Raw genomic sequence first — 20,102 nt, forward strand, 5'->3', positions numbered from 1 at the left:
TGCCAACATTAGTCAGTCAGAAAGAAAAGATCTGATGTGAGAGACTCTTACTAGGATGGTGGTGACTATGTAGGTCCTGTTCGGAAAGCCAGGTGTCTCATTAAGTGAGTGGGAGTACGTTGCCGTGCTCACATACTTTTCATTTTCGTTCCAGTAACCCACCTGTGCACAGAGGAGAAAGAATATCATGTTGGAGAGAACATGAGAACTTTTGGCGCCGCTATTTTTAGGGTGATAAATATTCATATTGGAGGCTTAAGAAGAAGCGCAATCACTTGAAATGCATGCACACCCCTTTCACCCCTCCAGTGACTAACACTTCACTCTCGCTGTTCTCCTCTGAGATAATACTGAGGCGCTACCTACAGCTAATCACGGGAGCTGGCAGACGCTCAGACGATAGCTGAGGGAAATACATAGGCCTACTGCACAGCCACAGATACACATGCAATTGTGAGCACATGATTGCTGCAAGGATTGTATATACTGCATGTGGTGTAACCAGGGCCCAAACTGAACACAGGTTGCAATTTCTGCATTTAAAAATAGAACTTGTCCACCCTGTATTCTGAATCGCCATCCTTGGTTTAGCATAATGTGATATGGTGCTACAAAAGGCTATTTGAAAACCATTTTTGCTAATATGATAAATGGGTAAAGAACCTTAAGACAGAGTGATGGATAATGAAACTTTTAAAAGGTTCTTCATACTCACACAAATCTTAAACAAAAATGGTTATTTGTGGAACACTATAATTTATGTGGCACTATAAATAGATATAGTAGATATAGAGTAATGTCAGCTGATGTTTTTAAATACAGGCCTGGAACCTGGGTTCAATGTCTAGATTTGAAATCCTCTGATGCAGTAGATAATCAACTCATAAACACACAGTATGTGAAAAGTAAAACGATTGTAGTCAGAGTACAGAGAGGACAGGCTCTACCAGTGCACTGTCCACTCAGTTGTTTGCACCCATGTTCCCCTTGTGTAATACCTTGTTTAATAACAGGATTTTACCTTCTTAGGTCCACTTGGGCTAAGGTCCATTACACTAACAGTAAAGTTGGTCCGATGTCCTTTCTCATTGAATTGGACATGGCCTGTTAGACCTTCAAACTGGACCTAGAGTGAGAGAGAGGGAGAGAGAGAGAGAGAGAGAGAGAGAGAGAGAGAGAGACAGAGAGTGAACATGTAATGTTTTCTAACATACACAAACATCTAAAACATCTAAAAGCAGACAATTATAAAATATTTGATATATTGCGTCCGTATTAATCAATCAAGGGCAAGTGTGTCAAAGGGCTATTCCACTAGTTTAGTCAATTCTTTCCACCACACTGGCTCTCTGCAGATACAATGGTCTATATTTGTTTATGATGTATATATGGTATATATACACATCTATATTTATGCATTATAGGTGTTTTTATCCAGAGCAACTAACAGACGGTATTATAAATAAAGACTAGGACCCTTAGTCACATGGTGAGTTGTGCTAACTTGGGTTGGGACCTTAATCTCTACCTTGTGAAGAGGGGTAGTGTTATTCCTGACGGTATACAGTCCTCCATGTAAACACTTTACTTTCAGATACACGCATTAAACAATAAGAGAGAGCAGCCTCGTGTGCTTCTTCTTCCATTGTGAGCATAAAATTATGCAACAGCTAATACCTTGGTTAACACCTCACTGCATTCATTCACACATCTTTCTGAATCTCTGAGTCACTTCTTTTCAATATTCTGCACTTTACCTTTGTGTGTTTTTGTACTTTGTCTCAAAAAGGCTTTATTCGTTCTCCTCATTATGCACACATATATTGAGTTATTTATCTAGATCAGACTAGGACATGGCTTTTGTCTTTCTGATTGTACACCAATTAGCCAGAATATTAAAGCTCCCTTCTTGTTCCTACACTTATTGTCCATTTTAAGGGCTTTAATTAAAATACAGGTGCACTATGAAATAAAAATAGCCCACCAACCACAAATATCCAGCCGACAGTGTCCTGTGAACACTAAAGAGATAGAACATCACTAACACAAACTGCAGCAACGGATGAGCTATTATATCTGACTTCATATTTACAAGGTGGATTGCTGAGGTAGATAGGTGTAAAAGAGTCAGCACTGAGTGGGCCCAGTGTTTCAAATCTCCAATCTCTGCTGTGTCTGATCCACTTGTACCAGCGCAGTAACATTAACACACCACCACCACATCAGTGTCACTGCAGCACTGAGAATGAGTTCCCACCAAAATAATATCTGCTCCACTTAGGAACAGTGTGAAATTGGGCTAATACAATATGCAGAGCATCCAGCTACAGTCTGTACTTGCTACAAGCTGTATCTGTATAACCGCAGTCTGTATGGGATACAGTCTGTCTTTTTAGAACTATAAAGTGTACCTATATCGTCAGTGAAGCTGATAAAATGGAGAGTAGAAACAAGCAGATGGCTTTAATTTTGCTGCTGAAATGTGTAGATCACAAAGAATCTTCAGGTACTTTGTGCCTCTTTGAAATACTTTGTGTGTTTTGCATGATTAAACATTTAAATTTAAGTGAATAGAGATATCTATTCCAAGAACTCTCTGTTTAATTAAAACTGCCTTGTGCAATTTTAAGAGTTGCAGTGGGTTCCAGTATCTTAGAGGAATGTGCTAGCCTTTGCCCTCTCAGTCTGTTAGCTTTGTGTGATTAGGAGAGACTGAGTTAGTGAGTAGAAATGACATTCACTAAATTGGGTAAATTGGTATTGGTTTATTGGTAATAAAATAAAAACTTGCAGCGTGCAAACTAATCAATATTAAAAATATACATTTTGAAATTGTAAGTTTATCAGATTTTTTTTTTATAAATTATCATGTTTATTGGAGATAACATAGCACCCCAGTTTTGGTCCGTGTTATGTATGTAGGATACATGAGGATATTAACTTGCAAGCCTCATCATTTCGTATGAGCTTCATTTCATCTTCACAGAACAGATTTCCTGTCATTTCAGTGTAGTCAGTTGTGAGTAGGTATAACATAGTGGGTAAATCCCATTACTTTTCTAGGACAGACTGGGGTTAGATTAGAATTTTAAGCTGCTCTGGATTTGACTATCTACCAAATGCCATTAACGTACATATATGTGTCTATATTACCTGCTGGAGTGCCCTCTGGATGTCGATGCCTTGGCCCCATGGTGCTGGGGGGTTGGCCAGGCAGTCACCCGCGTTTCCCCGCCGGGAGATATCGATGCGCTGTTTCCTCAGGTTCTGGAAAGCAGTGGCCATGACACTCACACCATCATAAGTGAGTGCTCCAGTGTACTGAGAAAAGCCAAGAGAGGTGCCATTTAGAGTTACAGCAACAAAAGAGGTCAAGCCACAGCTTTTCTAACCCAAACCATGGCACAGCGGTACATTTTCCCTCCTCTAACACACTCTACACAACTTGATAATTAACTGATGAGTTGAAACAGGTGTAGTGAAGCAAAATACACTCAGTCTGTACTGTGAGGGTGCAATATTTTGGCAGAAATGTATAAAACTATTCTTATATTAAGCATGATATGTATTGGATATGTTTTACATTTCAATCCACATTATGTAAATTATTACTGAATAACAATAGTTATGGCAATTCAAACAAAGAATAATTTAAAAACGTGTTTATTGCTGTAGCTGCAAATCCCTTCATGAAACAATATCTACTGACAATGTTCCTCACCTTAAGCCTCCTCTTAGGACTCTTCAGGTCTTTGCTATCAAACTCCAGCCACTCCTGTATGGTTCTGCTGACCATGGGCTCTGTGTAGTTCATTAACTGGAAACCTGTTACATTAGCCCCGCCCTTTCTGAACTCTGTGAAGTTCAAGTCCATAAAGCCCTGAGGGCAAAAAAAAAAAAAAAAAAGATAGGGAATTCAACATAGGGCCACAGTTTATCCAAATGTACATGCAGACAGTCTCTCAATCTGCTCATTAAACTGAGAACCATAGCCATCACTGGCCACTTTATTAGAAACACCTTCTTATACATTCACTTTAAGACTAATGCCAGTCTGATGTATTTATGTTAGTCACACTTTAGTCCTTCAGCTGTGCCCAGTTTCTGATCACAGTGTGTGCACCAATCTCTAGCAGCAATAACCATGTTTGTAAAACACTTGTACCCGACCCCCACACACTACAACACTCACTGCTGTGCTGAGAATGGCCTTCCACTAATTGCACTATATATCCAAATGTTTGATTTCAGCTACCTTAATGTTTACTCACTGTTGCCACAGTTGTTTCATTTCAAAAACACACAGCTACTGTAAGTTTAAAACAAAATGGGACATCCTGAAGCCAACAGTTATTATGCCTAATGCCAAGTATAAGCTACAGGTGTATAAAGCCCTGTGGAACAGCGAAACAGCATTGTCTGGCTCGATGGAGCACCCAGTTTTTTGGGAAGAGTAGAACTAAACATCCCACACCACTTCCAGAACTCTCTGATGTTCTTGTGGCTCAATGCCATCCATTAATTTGAAAAAGAATCGACAGTCACAGTGTGAAATTTAAAAGGTGTGCCACAATCCCTGCCTCTGAATAAAACCCAGCCTGTTATGCTTGATTAAATTCATGAGCAGGTAATTTAAAACACAGAAAAACTTAATTTGAAACTGTAAATAAATAAATAAAAAAACAACCTGGAATTTTGTGTGTACAAGTACAAGATTAGTGGACAACAAATCATCTATCCATCCATCCATTATCTGTAACCGCTTATCCAATTTAGGGTCGCGGGGGGTCCAGAGCCTACCTGGAATCATCGGGCGCAAGGCGGGAATACACCCTGGAGGGGACGCCAGTCCTTCACAGGGCAACACAGACACATTCACTCACACCTACGGACACTTTTGAGTCGCCAATCCACCTGCAACGTGTGTTTTTGGACTGTGGGAGGAAACCGGAGCACCCGGAGGAAACCCACGCGGACACAGGGAGAACACACCAACTCCTCACAGACAGTCACCCAGAGCTGGAATCGAACCCACAACCTCCAGGCCCCTGGAGCTGTGTGACTGCGACACTACCTGCTGCGCCACCGTGCCGCCCGGACAACAAATCAGTAATATAAAATTCAGTAAGAATGCCTGGGAAATTAAGGCTCCAAACATTTAACATGTTTTGGAACTCAAAAAACAGTTTTACACAAATGCATTCTACTTTAATAGTGAAGCAGTTGTAGACTAATCCTTAAAAGGATTCAAATTTATTTAGATCTGTCAACAGGTGACTACAGTTCCACTGACACTGTGCCATTGCCTAAAGTGAGTAAATAATTGTATGTGGGAGGGTTTTACTTCAGCTAAACAAAGAAAAGACTGAGGTAATTGTATTTGGCAATAAGGAGCAAAGTACTGAGGTCACTGCTCATCTTAACATTAGAGCTCTAAAGACTAAAGTCAGAAATCGTGCCATAACACTGAACTTCAACAGCCAAATAAAGGCAATAAAAAATTGCTTTTTACCATCTCAACATGTCAAAGTTAAAATATTATTAAGTGTACAAATAGGCTTTAAAGTGCATATTTGTGGAACATTTAATTAAAAAATGTAAACATTTTGTTATGCAATATGTTTAATACATAGTTTTAAAAAAGTGACCTTTAGTGACAGTGATTTATTGGTCACTGCATTTTGTTATGAGTTCCATCAGGATAAAATCAAAGCAAAAGCATGTGCATCCATTTATTCTGTGTTAGGGATAATATTGTATTGAAAAGTATGTGTGAGTTTTCGTTCATGTCAATGTTAGCGATCATAAACATAGCATGTTAATTACTAATTAGTTCATTTTTTTTTAATAACATTTGTTTTTTTTATATACTATTCAACAGCTACCATAAAAAGACTAAAGAGAATGTTTGAATATGTTACAAAACAATGTTATATTTAATATATGTCACAACTTTAGATTTTTTCTTTCCTTCCATTTTTTCCAATTGATTTAAAATATTTTAATTGTCTTATGTAATTCTAATTATTTCACTGGTTTATTTGTTTTACTCACTTAATATCTCTGTAATGTTTCTGTACAACACTTCCCATTATATATGAAAGGTGCTCTATAAATAAACTTGCATTGCCTTCTTAGGAGTTAATTATAAGGTGAGTTAGCCCTTTACAGAGAATGCAGTGAAGAGAGAAAACACACGTAAAGCTCTAGTGGTTCAGACAAACTCAAACACACACAAAGATATCTCTGAGCTCAGAGCTTTCATAATAAAGCTTTTCTATGCACCACTATTTGTCTTCCTTAAGGCTGAAAGGAATGGGCCTGAGGTAGAATGAGGCACAGAGAAAAAATATAGAGCTCATGAAATGATAATAACTAATCAATAAGTGTCCACACCAAAGAGTAACAATGTGTACACCAATCTGCCATAACATTAAAGCCACCTCCTTTCTACACTCATTGTCCATTTGATCAACTATACTTGTCATATAGAAACAATTTTTAGTTCTACAATTACAGACTGTAGCCTAACTTATGCTCTGCATACTCTGTTAACCCCATTTCGACATGTTTTTCAACAGTCAGGACCCTTAATGGACCACCACAGAGCAGGTCTTATTTGGGTGGTGGATCATCATCAGTACTCCACTGATACAGATGTGGTAGTGGATCAAGTGGTACAAGCGGAGCAGACACAGCAGTGCAGTTGGAGTTTTAAACACCTCAGTGTCACTGCTGGTCTGTGAATAGTCCACCAATCAAAAATATCCAGCCAACAGCATCCTGTGACCATGGAAGAACTAGAGGATGACAAACACAAACTATGCAGCCACACATGAGCTTTCTGGATTTGCATCTACGAAGTGGGCCAACTACGTAGGTGTGTCTAATAAAATGGACAGTGAGTAGACACTGTGTTTAAAAACTACAGAGACACTGCTGTGTCTGACCACTGAAGAACAGACTGAAAAGGGGATAACAGTTTATGCTGAGCAATGTATATACTACACTGTAATTTTATAACCACAAAGAGCACCTATATGGTCAGTGGGGCTGATCAAATAAATGATGAATGTAGAAACGTAGCGGTGGCTTGAATGTTATGACTGATCTGTTTACAGTTCCCCTACCAGAGATCTTAATATTTACAATGATTGATACAGATATTTCCATACTGAATATAAACACTGGGAAAGTATCAGTCTTCATATGATAACAGCTCATTGTTTGTGTGTGTGTGTGTACGGGATTCCTCAGGCAACCGCTTCCGACAGAAATCAACCCCATGGGTCTCTCTCACATACAAAGTGTTGCATCCTTGCAGGCCTTTATTATCATCATTATTTATGGGCTGACATCTTTTTTCATTATTGCCGAATCCAATTATGCACTCAGCTAGAAAGTGTTTGGTATGGAACTGCTGTTTGGGGGGAGCCTTTTCCCCCTCTCACAGAGCCCAATTATAAATTTCACAATGTGTACTGTGAATTCTCAGTTCACTAGGGCTCTGTGGCTGTCCAGAAAAGACATTTGGACAGATATTTTCTTGTTATTGTACATATGTGAGTGCCACATTCTTGTTTTCTGACATTTTTCTCATCTGTAAACCTGGCAAGAACTTCTATAGACCTTGGAGGATATGTCATTTGTATGAGACCTGGGTCTCGTCCGGTTAACTGATGAGTTCAAGGGTCTTTTTATTTCCCACTTTTCATATCACTGACACTGAAATTATGAGGGCACTGAGCATCTTAACACTATCAAACTGCTTTAATAGTAATGCATTTTAGCAGTGACCTTGCTTTCACTACAGACACAAGGATTAGCATTCCTGTAGTGTATATTTAGATGTGGATATGATGACTTAATGAAATTTAATTTAGGGAATATCATCACTGTCCAAAATAAAACATTCATTTTCTGTAAGCGCTTATCCAATTCAGGGTCGCGGTGGGTCCAGAGCCTAACTGGAATCATTGGGCGCAAGGCGGGAATACACCCTGGAGGGGGCGCCAGTCCTTCATAGGGCAACACAGACACACACACACACTCACACCTACAGACACTTTTGAGTCACCAATCCACCGTGTGTTTTTGGACTGTGGGAGGAAACCGGAGCAAACCCACGCGGACACGGGGAGAACACACCAACTCCTCACAGACAGTCACCCGGACAGGGAATCGAACCCACAACCTCCAGGTCCCTGGACCTGTGTGACTGCGACACTACCTGCTGCACCACCGTGCTGCCCCAAAATAAAACATGTATTCCTTTTTTGTCAATATTTAGTGTAAAATATAATTTGAAAACAGAAGCTTTCATGATGAATAAACCAATATAAATACTTCAAAATTCCTTTTTATAAAATGTTTTTACATTGATTTCCACTGAAACTCAAAGCATTTTCCTTCTCCTATAAAAGGTACTATTTTGCATATACGTTTGGGACATTAGGTATAACACAATTGTCAACTATGTTGGCTATATGAGCTAGTCACCAACTACACAATGACTCCTGACCCCAGCCTAACAAAATGTCTGACGGTAATTACAAAGTACACAGCTGTTAAATATGCAGATATAAGATTTTAAAAAGTAGTATATTTTTTTTTCAGGTTAAACTATCCTCATTTTCAGAAAACATAATTTTCATAAGTTTCATAAACAAAAAAAAAAACAGATTGGGTTATAAAATCCACTTTGGTCCAAAAGAATCTAACAGAAATATATTTTGTGATATGTGCAAAGATATGTAAAAGATTCTGCACACAAAGTTATCAGGCTACTGTAACATGAAAATAATATGTTTCACCGTCCAAAAAAATCCAAATACTGCTCAAACATTGCACTACTTCATGGGTCCACAAACTCTTTCATCTTTCGGAGAGACTACAGTCAGAGAAGAAAAAAAACACTATATACCATGTCATGAATATTTTTAAGTTAAAGTTTATATTTCAAAACTAAAATCATAATATTTCAAAAATTTATAGTCACTGTAGAGTACGGGATGGCAGTTAGTTCCGCAGCTAAATTGAGTTTTACGTGTGTGAACACACCAGGAAAACCTCTCACTGAAAAGCTCAGATATTGAATTTCAACTGTCCCTTAATCAATACGAGATACAATGTGGACGGCATCTCCTACGCAGCTGCGTTTTTAACACGCTTTGTCTCCTTACTGCCACAGCCTCACACATTAGGAAGATACGTCAAAGCCGATCCTGTTAGTGGAGAGGGTTCAAGAGGCGGGACTTAGAGTACAGAACAAGATCTTAAATGTTTGTACGAAATGCATTCACTAGACACAATTTTCCCAAATGCACAGAACAATTCGGTAATTGCTGGATTGGTATAGAGTCCATTCCATCTGTATCCAAATCTGCGCCTTACTGAATTCCTTACTATTTCTTATGCAATTAACCTATATTTAATCCAGCAGATTCTACAGAACTCATATTGGCCAAAAATGCTTAAACGATTTTACCTAAAAATTATTTAACTGAATATAACTGCGTGTGATAAAAGTTGGAAAAGCAGGAGATTATAACATAACATGTACACTGAGTTGGCTTGTCTGTTAAAAATTATGGCAATTTTTTGTGGCATGTAATATTTCACCTCTCTACTTAAGAGGCTCTCAGGATGAAAATCAAGGTATCATTTTGGCCAAACACAATCACGTCTAAGACCTGTTGTTTTATGCTAAGAATCTAATGTTATAGTCAGGTTTTGGAATAAACCAACAGGCCATTTTCCAGACCATCCCTAAATAAAGCAATTTGACATATATTTCTAATAATGTATAATAATATATATGAAGTGTGTATTGGTGTGTATATAATGTAAATTATTTTTTCAGAATTTTATGCTACAAAAAAAAAATATGTGCACTAGGTATTAAGTGCAAACAAAATATAAGGTGGAAATGCACGCCAAATTCCAGTAGATGATGGGACAGTGGCCTCAACTGGAACAAAGAATGTAGGGCAATAAATGGAGATGATTACAGCTGTGATAGTTTATGACACTGCCTAAAAAAGTGGTTTTTATTTCCTGAATACTAATCACTTCCCTCTTTAGCTAATGAGCACAACAATGATGCAGGTGACAAGAATGAGGTGAATACAGAAAAGACATACAGAAAGATGCTGTATGTCTCTCCTCTTCAGTTATATACTAATTTCACTGCCTTTCCTTCTTCATTTCTGAGTCCAAGCATTACACTTATTTTAGATGGTTAAATATATAAAATGAGTAATCTGATTGGTCAATTAAATGTAATACAAAAACACTTGAAACATCCACCGAACAAAAACTGAGCACCTGCTAATTATATGAGTGTATATTTGTCAATATTCCATGTTAAAAACTTTCACATACTTTGTGTGCACCGAGAGCACACCAAAATGAACATGGATTAAATTGAACCAAGAAAGAGCCGGCATATAAAATCCACACTACAGTGACAGACAGCAGCAAATTCACTGTAAGAATTTACTCAGACCCAGATTTGGACATAAATGAAAAATGGAACAAAGGACAAAAAAACCTTGCTATGAGGAGTGGGAAAAAGTGTCAGCTTTGTATTTGTTTCTCTCTTGAAGATTTAAGCTACACTATGCTCTGTCACAAATAACACCCTACTCCCTCGACTGTGCACTTTTCAGATTTATAAAACTAATACTACTACAGGGTCGGACAGAGGCACAACAGGTAGTGTCGCTGTCACACAGCCTCAGGATCTCCGGGTTTTGGGTTCAAGCCCCACTCCGGGTGACTGTCTATGAGGAGTTTGGTGTGTCCTCCCTGTGTCTGCATGGGCTTCCTCCAGATGGTCCAAAAATACACATTGGTAGATGGATTGGCGACTTAAAATCTACATAAGTGTGAGTGTGTGTCACCCTATGCAGGACCAGCGCCCCCTTCAGGGTGTGTCCCTGCTTTGTGCCCAATGATTCTATGTAGGCTCCAGACCCACTGAGACCCGGAACTGGAAAAGCGCTTACAGACAGTGAATGAATGAATGAATGCTACTACATGGTTTACTACATACAGCTGAGGAAGATGTTTGTGATTCAGCAGTTTGGCAACTTACAAGTATAAACACTCAGATCATGATAGTGCACATGCACATGCTACAGTGAAGACGCTTCACTGAGTCAACAAAGAAGCATAAATCAGCCTTTAAGAAGCAGGGGAAAACAGACTTGGTGCATTTCAATGCTACTTCCTGATTTTATTACTGCTAGGCTAATGCAACGGAAGTCCTGTCCGTCCTGTCTGTCCTACCTCCAAAATCACAGTGTGTGTTCCATAAGGCAAATAAAGGCAGTTGCTGGAAGCTTTAAAACAACAAGTCTACCCAGGCCACAACTCCTACGCTCTCCAACACACAAACACACACACACTCCCCCAGCTGTAGAAGAAAACACATCTGATGTTGATGCCTTCCAGGAGAAGTAGGGATGATAATTCCCAGCTCAGCGGGTAATCAGCAATCTGTCTGTATTGTGTTCTGCATTTAAAGCACAGCCGCTCTGGTCACTCAGAAACAAAGCACAGTAAGTACAAGACGGTGGTACGCCACTATCAATTTGACCAAACATTTACCTCTTTGTCGCCATGATGTGCTAAAAAGATAACCTGACACACTGTGTCATGAAGCTACAAGAGTTCAGTGTCTCTGACCAACACGGGTTGATGAAGCCCTCTGAATAAAATAAAGCTTTGAATTTACTTGCTTCACATGCTACATCACTTTTATGTGAATAAAGTATATTATACCAACCCAACTGACCAATCCATGCACCCATATATCATGACTGTCTGAGAAAAACTGCTCAACAGGTATCTAACTTTTAATTTTTTATTTTGATAATAAAATTTAATAATATCTTCTTCCATTTACATATATTAATTAAATTATTCTTTTTATAGTCTTCTGTAACTGTTCAGTCTTTTCAGGCTAGCAGTGGGTCAATCACAGGACAGAAACTGCCTAAATTTGCCCAAGATAAAATCTTGTTCCATTAGCTTACAGTGAAAGTTAAGGAGGCTTTCTTATTCTCCTGAAAATTATACTCATTTTATATGCATATGAAGAGTCACTGTTAAGACAATTGGTTTTGTGTGTGTGTGTGTGTGTGTGTGTGTGTGCATATGTAACTGAGTCAACATCTATCTGGTGGTAATTTCATTTTCATTTCAACACTGTGAGAGGTTGAATTTACAACGCAATTCAAGAATTTGAAATTTGAAACTCAATGTTCTGAAGGGAATCTAAACCCTATAACAGACAGAATGGGCCAGTGTTCTGCAAAGCTTGTTTATCCTTGTTATAGGAAGGAAGGCATGCCAAAAGTATGAAAGGAGGCATGCCAAAATGAAGAAAAATACATTACAAAACTGTTACAATGCAATAAGTATAATAAGTAATGAGTAATTTTCTTGAATTGCTTGTGTGATAAGACATGACTCATTTACCAAGTTTGCCAGTATGAAGTGGTAATTCTTCAGGTTCTTCCTTTGAGCTGCAATCTGAAAACAAAACACAAGCAAGACATTTAAGCTCCTCATCTGCATGTAGCCACATTTCTGTTGTTTACAGCACATTCCGCGTGTACTTCTCCCAGACCAAAAACTAATTGGTCCCATATTTCAGTTTAATTTTGCACCTCATATCCCTCCATGGGTGCAGAATATCTTCACTCAGCAGTGCATGGGGGCAGCTGGAATTATACAAGAAGGGCAGGGGGAGCAAACTTGGCATATGTCTCCATGGGAAGCACAATTATAAGCCTTAATGACTACGCGCACATTAGGACTGCGCACGCACCTGTGAGCCAAGGCAATCCTCTAGAATCTTCCAAAAGTGCTTAAATCCTGAAGTCCGTGATCCCTGACCAAATAAACCTGACTCTGGTCTCCAAGCCTCAACCCTGCCAAACTCACTCAGAAAAAGGTCATAATGGTTTTATTTCTCTCTCACTCATGCACAAAAATCTCATTCATACACGTTATTCCTATAGACCATGTTTCTGTCAGTAAGGTTCAGGACATAATTCATTCACTTCTGAGCACGAGCGGTGGCAGTCAAACCCTATTAGGCTGTAAATTTGGCGAGCACCTCAAAAAAAGAAAAAAAAAAACCCTCTTTTGAACTGAACTCCTACAGAGTTTGCTCTTGTTAGAGTAGGATCAAATGAACATTGCAGGAGTAACTCTGGTGATTCAACTGTGCTTTACTCATCAATGTGAGCTCTTTGAGTTTTCATGACTCATGAGGCACCTGAAAAATGTAATCTGGGTGTTGGATCAAGAATAATATGAATTAGAAATCTATATAGCAAAAAGGGAAAAAATAAATAATAATAATAATAATAATAATAGTAATAATTTAATACAGAGTTTTCGACATGTGACTGAATTTTCTTTGGCCACTAGAGACCAAGGTTGAGGTTTAGGATCCCTGCATTATGACAGACATGTGATCTGCTTTTATTCTTTCATTCACTGCTTTTTCACTGCAAAATATTATCATCTTATTTTCAGCCCAAAAAAATACATTAATTAATTAGAGAATCCCTAGATTAGAGTGATTGAGTGAGTGAGTGAGTGAGTGAGCGAGTGACTAAATTTTGGAGACATTCACCAGATTAAGGATGGAGTTAAGTCTCTCCAGCTCGCAGTCCAGAATGATCTTGTATTCTTTTTTGTTGTCCAGGTCTTGGATGGCTTTCAAGAAGGCTGCTTCAGTCAGAGTGTCGAAGTTGATAGATGTGACTTGCCAGGTTTTTTCAGCAGCCGTATCCAAGATCTTCTGCAGCACAGTCAGACCTACATGAGACAGAACAGCGCAGGAAAGATGTGGGCAATTTGTTTGATAAATATAACAAGCAGGGGAGTACAAATGTAGGAAGCATCATGAGACATTAATCTGAAGGTGGTGATTTAACAGGACCAATTTTGCAATGCCATAACCAATTACAGTAGGACTGATGACAATATTTTTCATTAAAACACAATCGTATTTTGCCAAGGTAAAATAACAGTGCATTTTTTGTACTACACAAGTGTGATAACAGCCATTTTATAGAATTCTTACATATTTCTAACACTGGTGAAGTTTCCATATTATTGTATCATACAGTACTGTGCAAAAATCATAGACAACCCTCCTTCACACCTCAAAATTCATTCTAAGAGCCTAAGACTATGGCTTTGTTTTTAGCGTCTGACCAAAGAAATAAATCTAATTAGAAATGTAGACAAGTATAAAACAGAGGTCCAAAAATGTTCATTTCACATTAGCCATAGAAATGCAATATATTTTCTACCTGGAAAAATCTGGGGATTTGGTTTAGGAGTTCTTTTGGATTTCCTGAAAAACACACATTCAGTTGTGATAGAGAGACTGCTGTCAGAAAGTACTGTCCCTAAGAGCAGTAGGGGGTGGGAGCGGCTTCGCTCCAGCTACTAGGAACGTGCCTTTTCATATCAGCTCTCTCCTTCCGAATGTGAATGGAGTATGTGCTGAACTTCAAATGCCTCTGCTCTGTTTAAGCGAAGGAAAATGGAAATTCTGGGTTTTTTTCAGCAGGCAAAGCGGAAAGGCAGAGGCATGTCTGAAGTCACTTAATCTAGCCATATTATGCAGGGTCTGTAGTGATCACAGCAAGTCAAGCCTGTTTGAAGTGTGTGAATTTTTTGTATATACATTTTTTTCCTGACAACCATCATCTTTGCTGCTCTCTATTCACCCACACGGAGGGATGCTACTCAGAACTGGGGCTTCATAGAGCCTCTGAATTAATGTTAGTCATGGGGCAATAGCCCATCTTCTCCAAAATCCCTAAAATCCCTGTATACTCTTTTGCACAGTGAATATACTATATCCAGTGAGCCAAAGTTTTAGCCTTATTATGCTAATCCTTTCCCTGGTCAAACAAGTCTTTATTGATAGCACACTAGAAGGCAGATAAACCCATACTTCTTTTGGATAATAGTTTACTTTATGTCATTTACATAGGGCTACATGTCACTTACATAAGCCAATAGTGACTGGTGACAAAGGGTTATAAAATTTGAGGGCTTTTGCCAAGCAAGAACAGGGCAGAGGGCAGAGACATCCAAATGACCTACATTAAAAAAAAAGCACTCTTCCTACTTCACAACCTCCAAAGCAATGACAAACCACTCTCCAACCATAAACGATACCATCATATTACAATGACAGGGTCACACTTAAGGGAAGGCTATCTCCACCAGACTGTATGATATTTCCTGATCTGCTCTCAGGTACAAAGGAATATTTACAACCAAGTCATGCATGGTTTCCTGGGAAGAACTAGCAATGATCAAAATTTCACACAAAGGATTTTGTCCTTACACACTACTATAATGAAATTTTTATAAGACATTCACTATGTTCAGGGCGAAATGGTGAGTCTCTGTCACTGTCACATAGCTCCAGGGTCGTGGGCTTTTGGGTTTGAGCCCCACTCTGGGTTCACAGTCTGTGAGGAGTTTGGTGTGTTCTTCCACTGTCCATGTGGGTTTCCTCACACAATCCATAAATACACATTGGTAGGTGAGTTGGCTGCTCAGAAATGTCCACAAATGTGAGTGAATATGTGTGTCACCCTGCAAAGGACTGCTGCCTGCTCTAGAGTGTGTTCCCATGTTGAGATATTTTTATATGAAGGTTTTCATTCATTCATTCATTCATTATCTGTAACCGCTTATCCAATTCAGGGTCACGGTGGGTCCAGAGCCTACTTGGAATCACTTGGCGCAAGTCAGGAACACACCCTGCAGGGGGCGCCAGTCCTTCACAGGGCAACACAGACACACACACACACACACACAGTCACTCACACCTACGGACACTTTTGAGTCACCAATCCACCTACCAACGTGTGTTTTTGGACTGTGGGAGGAAACCGGAGCACCCGGAGGAAACCCACACGGACACAGGGAGAACACACCAACTCCTCACAGACAGTCACCCGGAGCGGGAATCGAACCCACAACCTCCAGGTCCCTGGAGCTGTGTGACTGCGACACTACCTGCTGCCCCACCGTGCCGCCCATATGAAGATTTTATTAACCTTTTTTCCTGGATCACAGGAGAAATTTAAAAACTCTGCCATGTATGAGCCTTGTACGATATTTATTCATTCATTGTCTGTAACCGTTTATCCAGTTCAGGGTCACGATGGGTCCAGAGCCTGCCGAGAATCATTGTGCGCAAGGCAGGAACACACCCTGGAGGGGGCGCCAGTCCTTCATAGGGTGACACGCACACACATTCACTCACACACTCTCTATGGACACTTTTGAGTCGCCAATCCACCTGCCACTGTGTGTTTTTGGACCATGGGAGGAAACTGGAGGAAACCCACATGGAAACAGGGAGAACACACCTCACTCCTCACAGACAGTCACCTGGAACAGGGCTGGACCCCACAACATGCAGAATCCTGGAGTTGTGTGACTGCGACAATACATGCTGCACCACGGTGCCGCCCTCTTTAACAATAGTTAATTTGAGGTTTTTTTCCGTGGGACTGCTGTCACTGAGCATTCATTAACAGTGCCAGTAGGGTTGTGTTTGGTCACAGTAGAGGCTGTTATGAAGCTGGCATGTAAAGGCCAATTTCTGATTCTACATCAAACCAACATTGTTAGCAATGTGCTGATCCCCCTCACATAGACACAGACAACAACAAGTGTGACTGATCTGCAATCAGATGAACATGGATCAAATTGAACCCAGGAAATCCAAAAATATGAACTCTCCCTGTTGCAGAGATTGCAGACAACAGCAAATTTATTCTGAGAGATTTCCTTAGACATTGGTTTAGATGTCATGGAACGAATTGAAGCTTTGTTTTTGTTTTTGTACTGCATGTGTACTACACTCTGTCCCAAATACCGCCATACTTTCAAAATAGTGCACTTTACAGATATATTAAACTAATACTTCTACACAATCACGCTGTGTAGGTTGAGGTGGATATTTGTGATTCAGCCCTAATGTTTTGGCAGAGTAACTGAAGAGCAACACAGACACCAAGTATAAATGCTCACAGTGTGTAGGGCAATTGCTCAGTCTACAGCCTACTGTCTGCTGAGAGAGAGAGTCAACACAGAAGCATAAATCTGCCTTAAGGATGTGAGTAAATTCCATATGGACAGATGTTAGAATTCGGCAGGAAGAGTCAGGAGACTGGAGCTTGGCTATTTAGTGGGTGGGGGATGACAGTGTGGATTTACAGTTATTGATGTAGTATGAATGTCTAATGTGTATGTTTGTTGATGTAGCATGCAAAATCCAAATGTACCTGGTGGTGCAACTAGGTAGAGGTACAGATTTAGTCTTTAGGAAGGACAATGTGGATTTTTGGGGGCTGGCCTTGAGGTTAGAGAAACGAGCATGAGGACAGAAGGTCACCAGTTCAATTCCAGCGACCTGGTTCTGTGTATTGACTGCCCCTAGTGTTTGTGAAGAATTTCTCACTATTGTGCGTTTGTGTGTTCACTACCACGGATGGGTCAAATGCAGAGTAGCATTTGGAAAATGAAAGAGGCAACTCCTTCTACAAGTAGATAAGTGATTTTCCACTGCATTGTGTCTGCTCGGCTCAGCTCGACTCCCTGGTCGTGTTCCCAGTACCAAAGCTCCCCTGTGAAATGTAGCCAGTGACGACACAAAACCCTGAAAACCACAGCAACAGCCACAGTGAAGTTAGGCATTGTTTAGGGATATTTTTTTAGACAAAACACAGCTCTGCACCCCAGTTCTTACAGATCAGCAGAGTTTATTCAGACCATGGCTTAATTTATGCCATTATGAGTTGGATAAAATGAAATGTGACTGCAACTGTAGCTTGGTGATTTTACAGTGTGGGACGTCTGCATTTTGTTGTGGTTGACAAGTCTCTTTGGCTAGAAACTAAAAAAAAAGTATGTGGTTCCATGGACCAGGTACCAGATTTGCCTAGTGGAAAATCAAAAAATCTGAGCCGATACAAGTAATTACCATGCAGTACAAAAGCGCCACATGTAGCCCTTTTAGTTCTTGGCTAAAGATAAAGTTGCATGACCTTAGCCGACAACTTGACTAGTTTCCTGAAGACATTCTAGAATAACATTTGTACATATCAGACGCCGTGCTGAGAAGCTGATTGGGACTTCAGAGCAATGCACTCTCTGTCTCTCAGTGTAGCACAGTGCAGCAGAAAAAGTGAACCTTGCTTGAATTCAGCCAGGTTTTCCACCAAGCTGCTAAATGGACTATTTGTTCTTGATCAGTTCGGGTTAGGCAGCTGATGGCTAGCCGCATACAGGAGGGAAAGCTAATGAGAGAGTGAACCGCTGATTGTTCTTCAAACACAAGCTATTTCACCCACCATGACAGCTTGCCTTGCGTGTTGCTGGTATACTATAATTAGGTTTATTAAAAAGACCCCCCACACACACACACACCCCCCCTCTCCATTTTCCCTTCAGTCAGCTTTGATTTCCAGGTAAGTGCTTTCTACTCGGCCTGGGAAGATCAGCTCTGACTACAAAGAGCTACAAAAATACATGCAAGTCACTCCAAATACTTCCATTTCTGTTCACTGGACTATTTCCTGCAATCAGCTAGGCTGATTAGTTCAATTGGGTGATTGCAGCTCACCATTAGGACTTCCCAAATCAATTAACATCTCAAAGTGTTAGGCTACACAGAGAGAGAGAGAGAGAAATGTCACTTGCTCAGTTTTAGTAAGATGGTTCGAAAGAGATAAAGAGAAAATGTCTTTTTTTATTATTTTCATTTTAAGAGGACTGTTTTCCATTAGTCACTAATCCAATTTCACAGCAGGATTTGTCCTGGTCTGTTACCTTTCCAATTGCTTGTTCTTTGCACAATGTACCAATTAAAGTCACCTGATGTTCTAAAAAAACACAGTGAACACAAACAAATGAAATTGTTTTATGTGAAGAGTTCAACAGCGATTTGACATTTACATTCATGAAATTTGTCTGCTCCTATCCAGACAAATTTACAGTTTTGTTTATTTTAGTGATGTAGGTGAATGCAACATGAGTAGGACTTATGTATTACAGCAAGTATTCCTGCCCAAGCTTGGAATTAAACCCTAGTCACCTTCGTTTTTAAGTCTAGTTCTGTTATAACTGTGTTTGAGCAATCAATGTTCTGTATCATTTTCAGATACAACTATGGTCCAGCATGCTTGGTATCCCAGCAACAAGGAAATCCAAATTCAAATCGGGTATGGGTCACTTCACATCTCAAATGATGATAAAATGTGTGATCACGGATCTGTATTCACACCATCCTGAATCACACTGTTCTGTTGACATGCAATCAACTAGTGTCCTGAAATGAACTCAATAAGAAATGCACTCCTTAGAGCTTACAACTATCATCATTAATAACAAGTGTTTATATTACCATTTCTCTTGTCATTGTAACAAGTGGGTCTAAACTAAACACTTAGACTCTCAAGACACGACTGTATACTTGATAATACAATTAAAAGTAGAGGTTAACACCATAAGTCATAACGTTTTATTCATTTATAAATTCATGTTCTTCAATCACTTAATCCAGTTCAGGGTCAGAGTGAGTCCGGGGGCTACCCAGTGTCATTGAGCACTAGGCAGGAACACACCCTCACAGATTATTGTTTTAAGAGTGAAGAATGGAAAATCATCATGTATCTCAATATGTAATCATGTATATACATGTAATTGTACAGCAAAATAACAGAAGTAACCTGAGCCTTCTAAGGGTTAACACCACACTGAAGCACACTGAACTAAACTGCATTCAAGAGGACCATAAATTAAAAAACTAGTCATTGTACATAAATAAAAACATTGCATCACCTTTTCTTTCTATTTTTTTAACAGAATTAAAAACCCTGCTTGCCATTTTCAGTGTGTGAAAATTTCACAGCAAAGACATTAAATAGAAATGGTCCACACAAATTACATTTGCACTGATATGTAAGAAATGTATTTCTTCTCCTGTAAAATTACCATTTTGTATATACAAGGTTGTGTTCCAACAGTGACAGTATGCT

General features: G+C 39.5%; 1 protein-coding gene across 6 annotated transcripts in view; it reads right to left on the minus strand.

Annotated features, from left to right (window-relative positions):
* The window catches only part of gria1b (glutamate receptor, ionotropic, AMPA 1b), an 88,426-nt gene that overhangs the window by 40,930 nt on the left and 27,394 nt on the right, over positions 1–20,102 (minus strand). For all 6 annotated transcript variants that reach the window (XR_010795432.1, XR_010795431.1, XM_066645125.1 and 3 more), the window contains exons 4-9: positions 13,655–13,839; positions 12,487–12,540; positions 3,722–3,880; positions 3,154–3,321; positions 1,022–1,126; positions 52–162 (exon numbers count right to left, since the gene is read on the minus strand). Coding sequence is in view for 4 of the 6 variants with exons in the window: in XM_066645125.1 (XP_066501222.1) it covers positions 52–162; positions 1,022–1,126; positions 3,154–3,321; positions 3,722–3,880; positions 12,487–12,540; positions 13,655–13,839 (782 nt within the window). In the remaining 2 variants the exon portion in view is untranslated. The remainder of the gene's footprint in view (positions 1–51; positions 163–1,021; positions 1,127–3,153; positions 3,322–3,721; positions 3,881–12,486; positions 12,541–13,654; positions 13,840–20,102) is intronic.

The sequence above is a fragment of the Hoplias malabaricus genome, chromosome 15 (genome assembly GCF_029633855.1).
Source record: "Hoplias malabaricus isolate fHopMal1 chromosome 15, fHopMal1.hap1, whole genome shotgun sequence".
In the NCBI taxonomy this organism is placed as follows: domain Eukaryota; kingdom Metazoa; phylum Chordata; class Actinopteri; order Characiformes; family Erythrinidae; genus Hoplias; species Hoplias malabaricus.